Here is a 12,199-nt window from a genome sequence, read left to right as displayed (position 1 = left end):
TTAAGGGGGAGGAAATGGTAAGTGGACTGGGTCCCCATATAAAAAGTCATCAAAAAGATGAATGAAAAAAAATTGTGTTCAAAGTATCATAGGATTTAGAGCTAGCAGAGGCCTTGAAAACGTCTTATTCAGGGGTTTCTTCAAATGGAGAAAATGAATCTGTCTTGTGGCAAAGATGGGAAGAGAACCCAAGGCTACCCCCCTCCACCTAACCTAATCCCTAGGACTGGTGGCCTTGGACAAAGCATTACACACACACCCTCAATGGACTATCACTAGTCTCTTGGAGTTCCACCCATTAGGGACCAAGAAACAGAAGCCATCCTCACCGCCACACTGGGATGCACCAATCCATTTTTCCCCGTCAGACCAAGATTGACCTTCCTGATCAGGCTTTCTCGAAGTTTGCTTGACACATGTTCCATTGCAACACTCAAGTTCCCCTTCTGCATATCTCTGAAATGGGATTCACAAACCTACTCAATAAGCCAGGTACCAATGTTTTATGCCAGTCATGGCCAAGAGTTCTGACAAAGAACTATGATGAGTTATTTATAAAAAGAGCATTTCAGCAGAAAGGTTGTTTGTCCAAAGTACACCCATAGATTATCTGCCATCCAGATCCTTTGTTAAAAGACAGTATCATCCAAGCCCAAAACATTATTTTATGTTAAGAATGATAGTTTATGGAAGATATAATTCCAAAGCATTGTGCAAATACTAACTCCTTTCATAATGTTACTGAGGACAAAGGGTGGATGTTATGATCTTCATTTTACTGATAAAGAGACTGAGGCTCAGAAAGCCTAAGAAGACCTCAGAAAGCTTAAGGTTACACTGGAAGAAAATGTTTATCATTTTGGAAGCACAGTGGAAGTGCTTCTAAGGCAGTGTGTTTGGCAAGGCAACTAACCTTCCCTTTGGTCAGCGATGCCCCTGTCCATTAAGACAAGACAGTTCATAACCCTGAAGGAAGTGAAGAAGCTGGGCCTTCAGCTCAGGAATTCTAACTCCAAAAGCTGTTTGAATAATCTGACCCTAGAAGGTCCCCTGCCCCTGTGAAAAAGGAGATTATTTGGTCATATTTTATTGAGAGGCAATGTGGTGTGTGGAAATAACACTGGACCCGGGGGAAGGAAGCTCTGGGTCCCCATCCAGCTGTAGATGCCTATTAGCTGTGTGACCTGAGGGCACGGCAACCTCTCTGAGCCTGTTTGCTCATTCTGTCCCACTAGGCTCGAGAAGTCATGGTGAGGATCAAATGACAACGTATGGGAAGCATCCGGTAAATCTGAAGGCAGAATGTGTCATTCTTAGCAGAAGCATTATTTAGCTGCTCACCTCCCTGGCTACAAAGCAGCTGCCCCCAGAAGCCAGCAGCTTAGGACAGCTGCCATGAGTCTCCCACAAAAGAATCACTCCCAAGGGGGCATTCCATTGCCAGGAAATCAAGGATGCAGGTCTGGGTCTGGCTCACAGCTAAATTCCCATTAACCTGAATCACAAGTAGTGCCTTCAGAAAGCATACCAAACAAATGAAAACTCAGTAATTCCAATTTAGCTCCCAGCAGCCATTTCTGACCCCCAGACTCCTCCTCATCACTGAGCTTTGCTGTCCTATGAGAGATGTATACTATTTCACAGACTGAAAACCATATTCTCTTATGGGCTGTAGTGCCTGGGAGAAAGGCAGGGAGGAAACCCGACAGGAGGGCACAGCAATCTCAGAGGAAAGGAAAAAAGTAAAGGCTGGATTCAATAGGGGGTAGAGGCAGGGCAGAAAGCCATTCCCCCCCTTCAACCCCCCCCCCCCGCCCCAATTTCTTATCTCTGACTCTTGGCAAATCTAAGATAGCCACAAAGGTGGCCTCTCTCTGACATCTACGCTGGAAGGGAAATGAGGCACCAGAGAGAATGATAGGTGGAACCTCCTTTTTTCCTGTAGCACTGCTTTGGACTAGTTCTTTGATATGTTTCAGACTTTTTAAAGGATCTCTTTTCATGTTAAAAAACAAGTAAGTCACCACCTACATAAATCAGTAGCATAGATATTTTGCTTATTTGGTCCAGGAAAAAGATTGCTTAGAGAAAAAAAAAGTATGACGGGTTCTGAAATAATACTGATGAGGGTGATGACGACGATAGAAATTACACTCAAACACTAGGTTCTGAAGAGGGCTTTGTGATCCTTCGTATGTTTTAAAAAGTAGGAAACAGCAACCATTGGTAAGAAGATGCCAAGGCTGAGAAAAGTTTCTCTAGGCAGTTTTACACCTGCTTGCTCAGAACCCAAAGCTTTGGCGGGGGCGAGGGGAGGAAGGGAGCAAGCCCTCTCCCTTCAGGTCCATGGTCATGGTCTCCCTCCTACAGCTCCAGACTTTTGGTCAGGTGAGGGTAAGGGGGAAGAGGAGACATCGGAGGTCTCTTCTTTCTATTTTCCTGGCTAAAGCCAGAGCTGGGGAACAAAGCTATAGGAGTTCAGTGACTAAAAGCCTTTGGCCCTTTGGAGGCTCCAACATCAGAAGCACACATACCTGATTTTATTTATTAAGACTTGGCCTGCGTGTTGCAATCCTGTCATGGCAATATACATGCGGAGGACCTCATTTGTTCCCTAAAAAGACAAAACACAGAGTTATGAAGTTCAAATGAAAGGCTCTCAAAGGCATCTTCCCAAGCTGGTAAGAAGGGCTCCCAGTTGGGCAAGTCACTTAACCCCAATTGCCCCACCTTCCCCAACTCCAAAAATAAAAAAAAGAAAGAAAAAGAAGAGCTCCCAGGATGTTAAGGCAGCCCTATCAACGGATATTAATAAATTTACATCAGTGTTGAAATCTGATGATGAGGCCAGTGAGGGGCCAATTTATCTTGCTGTTGAAGAAAACGATAAATGTAAAACACAAGCAGTTTCCTTTGTCCAGCACATGGATGACCAGAGTTCCTGCTCTGCAGCCGTAGTGTGGAGCCTGGGAGCAAAGCTGAGAAAACCTGATGGAGGCTTTGCCCAGGATGGGAGCTCTGATTCCCTTTTCTGATACTTTAAGAGATCCCTCACATTCATGGAGCTGAGAGGTCTACCTATGACCTTTGAATCTGATGTCTGTTTCCTAACCAATGAGCCTCACACCTGCTGCTGCTTCTGCCATCAACTCAAGTATTTGACCAGTCATGGGGATCAGTCAGGAACGCCTGGATTCTCATCCTTCATTAATGAAGGAGCCCAAGTAAGCTCCCAGGGGTAGTGGGGGTGGGGGTCAGTTCTGTTAGAATCACTAGAATGTCATCTTGCCCCAAATATATCATTTACAGAGGACTAGAGGCAGAGAGGCCCGTGACTGCAGCTCAGTGGACTGAATTCACAATGGAAAGCTTATAAGTAGGGGAGAAGTGAAGCTTTGACCTTTGGTATTTTTGATGGTTTAAAAGCAATGGAGCAGAGGATGTGATTGATAATAATCTGAGAAGTAACCACAACTTAACAGAAAGCCTGAAGGCTACAACTCACAAAGAGTTCAAACTTACTTAGTCCCTATGGAAATCGTGAGTCTGTGGTCAGACAAAGCTTCGTGGTAAATACAGAATAAGTCTTAGAGGCCTTGGCTGGTCCTTAAGGCCTGATACTATCCTTGCTTTCAGACAAAAAGAAAAAATGGATGGTGGACTTGTCCCTGTGCTCCCTGCTCTAATCCATATGCTCCCAACACAAATCTTTGAGATTTTTTTTAAGCAGTAAATTATATTATTAAGGAAATGCCTAGATGCTCAGCCCTGCAAGAAATAGAAAAGGATAAGACATCATTTATGTTCTGAGTGAGCCTGTATGAGAAGACAGGCACACAAGAAGTGAGAAAGTATATAAAATGCTTCATAACTCTTAAAGTAATCTTTAAGTGTCTATAAATGCTAATCCCATGAAATGATTATTGAACAAGATGGCTGATCTGGGCTGACTCTGTGTGTGTGGGGTGTGTGTGGGGTGGTGGTGGTGTTAGTCTCTACAGTGCTGCCACAGGGAAGCTGGAGTAGTGAAGGAAGATTTTATTAGGTGAGCAGGCAGTGACTGGAAGAGGGCCTTGAAAAGATAGCTGAGTCTCCCTAGCTCTAAAAGTAGACAGAATGCAAACTTTAGCAGTCTTTTTTTGGCCTTCTGGAAGGGCAATTGGGATTAAATGACTTACCCAAGGTCACACAGCTAGTTAGTGTGCCAAGTGTCTGAGGCCATATTTTAACTCAGGTCCTCCTGACTCCAAGGCTGGTGCTCTATTCACTGTGCCACCTAGCCGCCCCTAGCAGTCTTCTTAATGCCCTTAGCAGTGCTGCTGTAATTGCAATACCATAAGGCTCTTTGCAGCAAACAGGCTGAGCCTAGGTGCTGAGCACATTTCCATATTCCATGCAGCCTTAATTACATTGCTCTTCCAAGGAAAGCCCCGAGCCTCTCCTAAGAAGGGGATACAATGAACTCCCAGACCAATCTAGCAAGAGGAACATCAGCCTGAATCGAATACCTGCAGGGCAGGCCTGGAGTAGGATAAAAGACCTGGGAAATATCAAAAACTGAAAGGATCACAAAGTTTTTATTAAGAGACATGGAGATGCAGGGATCTCTCAAGTGCTTCTTGTGACCGAGGCAGAACGTTTGTCGGTCCCTGCTTTGAAACTGTCCAGGTCTAGCCTCAAAACAAGACCATACACTGGACAGATCCTCATCTCACCAGGGGGTGAGCACTCCCCTTCGCTGCCAGAGGGAGGCCTTTCTATGCCTCATCTGGACCATTCTTGTCCATACAGCCTCTAGTCTCTTTGACCATAACAACAATGGTCATCGGTATCTGCAGCAGTGGTTCCAGTTTACACGGACAAAGCACTTTGTGGTCTCAGAGTGCTTTACATACATTCCTTCTCTCCACGGCTCCTCACAACTACAAGGCAAAGCGTCAGGAGCCTCAGAGGGAGAAGCTGACCTGCTTAAGGTCATGGAAGTCACAGATGGCAGAGCTGGAGTCCACCCCTCCTTGCTTCCCTTTCTCAGGTGGGTGTCACTTATGTTTCTAGTTTACGTAGCCTAGAAAATGTCATCATAAGGTAAGAACATAATCAGATGCCAAAACATCATTTCCCAGTTTGGAAGAACCTTAGTAAAAGACCTAGTCACACAGTACCTACCACATACCCAAGAAATCCCTATGGTGACATGTTCAAGCCCTCTCCATCCTTCTTCCGCCTCACTCCCCACCATTTCCTCTTTGATCCCAGGACACTGGCTTCCTTGCTGTTCCACACACAAGACACTCCATCTCTTGGCTCTGGGGATTTTCTCTGGCCATCCCCATTTTTGGAATGTTTCTCATCTCTGCCTGCTGGTTTCCCTGGCTTTTTTTTAAGTCCCAACTAAAATCTCATCTTCTACAGAAACCTTCCCCAATACTTCCTAATTCCAGTGCCTTCCCTCTGTTAATTATTTTCCATTTATCCTGTAAGTGGCTTTGTATAGCTTTGTTTGCTGGTTGTGTAGCCCGTGAGTTTAAGCTCCTTGAGGGCAGGAACTCTCTCTTGCCTCTTCCTATCCCCAGTGCTTAACAGGGGGGTCTGAGCTAACGTTTATTGCTGTTAATGTCTATTGTTATTTATAGGAGCTTAATGTTTACTGATTGCACAACACTACCTCTCACCTCCAGGAAGGTTTCCTTGACTCACACAGACCTTTTCTTTCCTGAACTCTTGCAGTAATTACAGTCTGAATCATATGATTCAGCATGACATTATGTACTGCTCTCCCATTGTCTTGTGCATATGTGGTCTCAAATAGACTAGGAATTCAAGGGCAGGGATTTCGGTCATACTTTTTCTCCTCTCTCCTCACATCTCCTCTACCATCTATCTAGCACAGGGCAAGGTACACAGATGAGGTTCAATAAAAACCAGTGAACCTGCTGCCCCTCTTAGAGCAGCCCCACTACGTAATTCCAGCCTGGCTTTCCAATAACCATTCAAACAATCACTGGGCAGGACAAAGACCCAAGACCAGCTCCTGGGACTCTCTGACCTTGTGTTAGCACAACTGCCCAGGAGAAGCTAATGACAGCATCTTTATTTAGGGAATTTCTCAGGACTATTATACTACACCAGGTACCCTGCCTGTTGGTAAAGGAAAGAGCTGAGCGGTTGTGCATAGAAGGGCTATAGTGAGCTGAAGAAACGAGCAAGCATTCACTAAGTGCCTATTACACAGCAGGCTCTGGGAGTACAACGATAAATGAAATGGTCACCATTCTCAAAAGGAACTAGAGAAACAGCACGTGTATAAGCATATGAAATGTGGTGAAAGGGTGTTCTCGGCACATGGCTGAGCTGACAGAACAGCTCTCACGATAAACAACAGGCAGGCCAGACTGGCTGGACTCCAAGGGCAAGAGGGTTGGAAAGGGCATTAAAAGCCCAACAGATGGGCTTTTAATAAAATATTAGTAAAAAGACCACAGCAACTTTTCACAAGAATAATACACTTTAATTAGGTAGGATTTATTCCAGGAATGCAAGAATGGTTTATTATTAGGAAAACCATCAGCATAATTGATCATATCAACAATAAAACTAGCAAAAATCACATGATTATCTCAATAGATGCAGAAAAGGCTTTTGACAAAATACAACATCCACTCCTATTAAAAACACTAGAAAGTATAGGAATAAATGGAGGCTCCTTAAAATAAAAGGTAGCATCTATTTAAAGCCATCAGCAAGTATTACAGGTAATGGGGATAAGCTAGAAGCATTTCCCATAAGATCAGGGGTGAAACAAGGATGTCCACTATCACCCCTCTTATTCAATCTGGTACTAGAAATGTTAGCAGTAGCAATTAGAGAAGAAAAAGAAATCAAAGGAATCAAATTAGGCAAAGAAGAGACCAAGCTATCACTCTTTGCAGATGATATCATGATATACTTAGAGAATCCTAAAGAAACAAGTAAAAAACTACTTGAGACAATAGATAAATTTAGCAAAGTTGAAGGATATAAAATAAACCCACATAAATCCTTAGCATTCCTGTATATTTCTAATGAAATTCAACAGCAGGAGATAGAAAGAGAAATCCCATTTAAAGTTATTACAGACATTATAAAATATTTGGGAATCTACCTGCCAAAACAAACCCAGGACCTATATGATCACCACTATAAAACACTTTTTACACAAATAAAGTCAGATCTAACTAATTGGAAAAATATCAATTGCTCGTGGCTGGGTCAAGCTAATATAATAAAAATGAAAATTTTACCTAAATTATATATTTAGTACCATACCAATCAATTTACCAAAAAACTACTTTATAGAGCTAGAAAATACAGTAACAAAATTCATTTGGAAGAACAAAAGGTCCAGAATATCCAGGATGTGAAAGGGAGAACAGAGGTGATTCGGCAAAGGAATGGGGGAGAGGTGGGGTAAGGAAGAGGAAAGAGTTGAGGAAACCACAGAGGTGACTGGACGGAAGGGGGGGGGGCTTGACAGAAAAAGCAAAGTTTCAGAATGGGAGGGCAGGCTTTGACTTTGAAATGCCTATGAGACACCTAGTCTGGAATATTCCATAGGCACTAAGGAGAAGCCAGGGTTGGACATACAGATTTGAAAGTTACCTTTATAGCCTAGGAGTGATAAGTTTAACCTATGTAGCTGAGGTGGTCAACAAGTGAGCGTAAAGAGGAAAGAAAGAAAGGTGCATAGGCCTGGGCCCTGGAGTACACCCATCATAAGAAGCCACACCAGGGATAAGGAAGCATCTTACCATGAGCTCCTAGAGGGCAGGGACTGCTTATTTAGCCTTTTCTTTGTGCTTAGTACAATGCCTGGCATACAGTAGGCACTTAATAAATGCTTGTTGGTTTGACTTGATCCAAAGAGATTTAGTAGAAACAGTCAGAAATGTAAGAGAACCGAGAGTGTAGTATCATGAAAGTCCACAAAGGAGAGAAAATGGCCAGTAGTGTGGAATGCTGCCGAGACTCTGAGAAGGATGAGGTTTGAGAAAAGGCCTCTAGATTTGGCATTTAAGAGGTCACTGGTAACTTCTGGAAAGAGCAGTACTAACCAGTGAAGAAGCAGAGGCGACCAGTGCAAACAGCTTCCTCTAGGTATCTGTCTAGGAAAGGGAGGACAGACAGAGGATAAACTGAGCGGACGGTGAGAGCTAGTAACGGACCGTGGACACTTAGGCATATTGGAGGCCAGGCAGCAGGGAAAGAACCAGGAGACTGAAGATCAGACCAGTGCGGGGATTATAGGGGAACAATCTGCTGGAGAACATATGGGCGAGGACGGGATTAATGGTATGGATAAAAAGGTTAGTCTCGGCAAGAAGGGTCACCTTTTCGTCAGAGACGAGCAATGGACAGAACGAAAACTAATGTCAAGGTGTTCTGAGATGTGGAGAAGATGGAGCTCACAGTAAATGGTCTCTGTTTGCTCTGTAAAGTATGAGCAAGGTACTCATCTGAGAAAGAGAAGGGAGAGGCTGCTGGGGAAGAGCTGAGAAAAAAGAGGTTTGAAATCGCTTTCGTACACACTGAGCTAGAGGACCAAACAGGGAGAAATAAAAAGACTGTCTTGCTGTGTGGTGAGTGTCCAGTTGAGATAAGAGAATGGAAATGTGAAGGACTCAAGCTTGGCTATGCAATTTCTTCCAGCTTAGTTCAGAACACAAGTTGGATTGGAGGAGGCAGATGTGAATAATCCTGGTCTGAGGTCTGGCAATGAGTGAACATCCTAAAGGGCAGGAGGAAAAGGGAGTTGAGAGTTGAAGATCCCTAAGAAGTCACAGGTGTGTCTCCTTTTGGCCAGTAATTTCTAAACTTTTTACTTCTCATATATCCTAAGCACTAAAAAAACTTTGAGCATGCACTCCCAACATGTGTTTATTTATATACCTACTGCCTCTGTAATCCTAAGAAAATCACTTAAACGTCAGTGTTCTAAGCAACTCTCTAAGACTAGGAGTTGCAGAGAAGGTGTTGACCAGTACTGGTGGAGGGAATTTCCTCATCTGGGAGTTCCTTATACCAATAAAATCAGAGGTCTAATCCCCATCATCAATCACATACTACCATACTAATAATTATGCATATTATAAAATTTTTAAAAAGCAATTTTAAAAGATGAAATAAAGCTGAAATAATCTTTCATCTAGCATCAGTGGGCTCCACTGGAGTTTACAGGATCAGGATGTGACATGATTAGATCTACAAACTCCCTTTGGCAGCTGGGTGCAGGATGGACTGGAAAAGGGAGATACTTCAAGTAAGGAGACCAATTAGGAGGCTATGGCAACAGTCCCGACAAGAGGTGAAAAGTTTCCAAACTAACTCGATGGCTGTGAAATGGTGTTGTTGTTCAGTAGTTATCAGTTGTATCTGACTCTTTGGGACCCCATTTGGGGTTTCCCTGGTAAAGACACTGCATTGATTTGCCATTTCCTTCTCCAGCTCATTTTACAGATGAGGAAACTGAGGAAAATAAGGTTCAGTGACCTTCCTAGGGTCACCCAGCTAGTGAGTGTCTGAGGGAAGATTTAGACTTAGGAAGATGAGTTTTCCTGACTCCAGGCACTACGGCACCAAAGAGGGAGACAAATATAAGTGATGTTGTGGAGGTATAAAAGACAGGATTTGGCAACTTAATGGATATGAGGGACAAGTGAGAGGCAGGAGTCAAAGATGACACGAAGGTTGTGAGATAGTAACAGGAAAGTTGGGAGGAAGGAGGGAGATAGTGATTGGTTGGAAAGAGAATGTAATCATATCACTGCTACAGATTATACCTCACCCACACCCTGTCACCTCATAAACAAATCCCCTCTGTGGGGGAGGTAGAGCTCCTGCCGTCTGGTTACCACTCCCACAGCACAGATCCTGCCCCTCCAAGGAGGGAAGGCTGTTTTACAGACAAGCCCAGTGAGGATTATGGGTATGTGTGTGTGAGAGAGATGGAACCCATCTTCCTGTCCTTTGATTTCACATCCTCTGCAGTCAGGCCAAGCTTTGGGCCAGGTTCTAAACAACCTTCCTTTATTATACATTCAGATTCTGGAATCTGACTCAAAACTAAGCTTTCTTTGGTTTCCACAAAGCCTAGAGAATCATGCTATTCTGTAGAAGACCAGGAATCTTCATGATTTCTAGATGATATGAAGTGATCTCCAACTTTTCAGACACACTGATATCCGTATCACTTACTCAAGGTGGCCTATGCTTCATTTCTTGTTGCCTTTATTCTCCCACTTGGCTTCCTAGGAAGACCAAAGATATGAAGGAAACAGTACGCGCGTGCATGAGCGCACACACACGCACGCACGCAGTCAGGACACAGCATATGTGTGAGCTGAGATTTCATCCCAGATCCTCGTTAAGATGCAGTCTCAAAGGAAGCACTGCATTCCAAAGCATGGACAGACCGCTTGTGAATAATGTGTTTTTATTTTCCCGTATCCTTTAGACATACCCTGTGAGTAAAAAAAGGTGACAACGGCTTATCTGTGAGGGGACAGAAGGAAAACAGGCATGCTGAGACAGAGATATTCTATATTTACTGACCTACGTAACTCAGGCCCACTGAGCATAGTAAATGCTGTAGATATGTGAGTAAAGAGGACGAACAGCTGATTCCACTTCATTAGAAGATATTACAGAGAGAAGAAAGCACTCTATTTATTAGAAGCTTATGGTCTTGGGAATATATGACTATAAAGCTGCAAACAGGGCTTCCTTTTCTGAGCTGCTTAAATGGGATTAAAATCCCATCTTGGCCTTCTATCTTCAGAGCACTGTGATGCATGTGTGTTAACTTATAAACTTCCTGAATTGTGAAAAGCAAATGCATTCCCTTCTCTCCAGCACATGATGCACAAAATAAGGATTAAGCAATGCGGTTTCACTTCTCTAGTGTCATGGTTCATTTTAAAAAGAAAGTTTTTACCCAAAGAAACAATAAGAAGGTGAATTCTCAATGGGATGCCAAGTAGCACCTGAAAGAAAAGAAATCCAGTACTAAGTCCCTTGTGTAATTACTGCCATCCTTTCATCTATACCTACAGTTCACTCCTAAAAAAACCACATGTAGGGTAAAATTGTGAGTGCAGATGCCCCCCCCCCCCTTTTTTTAAAGCAATCAGGGTTAAGTAACTTGCTCAAGGTTACACAGCCAGTTATTTCTGGGTGTGGTGCTAAGTGCATGAGCCCGGGATTAGATCTCCAGGTCATCCCGACACTGGAGCCGGTGCTCTTACTTGCTGAGCCACCTGGCCGCCCCGCAGATGCCCTTTCTTCTGGAGAGTTACTTTATAAAAAAAATCAAATGTTTCTGTGGAAAGGAATCTATCAATAGACTTGGTTCAAAAGTGGCTAGTGACAAAAGGATTAAGACTGGGCCTAATCTTATAGTGCACTAAATGCTGTAGAATCATAACCAGTTGTGTGTGGTGGGGTATGACTCTGATGGGCTTAGCACAGTTAATTACACTGCTTCTGAAAGCCCACCCCAAACTCCATACCCTCCCTAGTCTGGGAGCTCCATTTAGTCACATTCTGGCCACCAATTTTTTTTTTTTGAGGCAATCAGGGTTAAGTGACTTGCCTAGGGTCACTGCGCTAGTGAGTGTCTGAGGTCACATTTGAACTCAAGTCCTCTTGATTACAGGGCTGGTGCTTTACCCACTGTGCCTAGCTGCCCCTTCTGGCCACCATTCTTGCAACCACTTTTAATAGGGGATGATTCCAAGATGAGATATTATGAGGACCCTCCCAAATACCTAGCTTTGAGAATGCACATAATTTTATTTTAACAAACTGGTCTAATTCAAAAAAATGTTATTTTAAAAAAACCAACTGCTATTGTAGACAATGGGAATGTAAGAGTGACACATTCCTTGTCCTCAGAGCTTATATTCTATTAAGGGCTGGGCGGCCATGACATCTAAAAAGAAATGCAGAATAATTTAAGGCTGGAAATGAAAGGAGTTGGCCTAAGAAAACCTGCAGGGACAGAGAACATTTTCATTTGGGGAGAATAGCAATAATAGCTATAACAACTGCCATTAGGGCATCACTTGATTTGCACTGCATCATCTCTCTGGACCCTCACAACCACCTTGTGAAGTCATGATGGGTGTTACTGCCCAGCTTTTACAGATGAGAAGACTGAGGCTCA

At 43.4% G+C, this 12,199-nt stretch overlaps 1 protein-coding gene across 1 annotated transcript in view; it reads right to left on the bottom strand.

Annotated features, from left to right (window-relative positions):
- ACAD9 (acyl-CoA dehydrogenase family member 9) overlaps positions 1–12,199 on the bottom strand; it is a 58,585-nt gene that overhangs the window by 4,770 nt on the left and 41,616 nt on the right. Inside the window, exons 13-14 of the mRNA XM_069083780.1 lie at positions 2,535–2,614; positions 330–456 (exon numbers count right to left, since the gene is read on the bottom strand). Of these exons, the coding sequence (XP_068939881.1) occupies positions 330–456; positions 2,535–2,614 (207 nt within the window). The remainder of the gene's footprint in view (positions 1–329; positions 457–2,534; positions 2,615–12,199) is intronic.

The sequence above is a fragment of the Petaurus breviceps genome, unplaced genomic scaffold, assembly GCF_028583685.1.
Source record: "Petaurus breviceps papuanus isolate PSGF00001 unplaced genomic scaffold, PetGlider_PUasm1.0 174, whole genome shotgun sequence".
Taxonomy (NCBI): Eukaryota; Metazoa; Chordata; class Mammalia; order Diprotodontia; family Petauridae; genus Petaurus; species Petaurus breviceps.
Note: the sequence above shows the minus strand (reverse complement) of the source record. Positions and strands in the feature narration are given on the sequence as shown.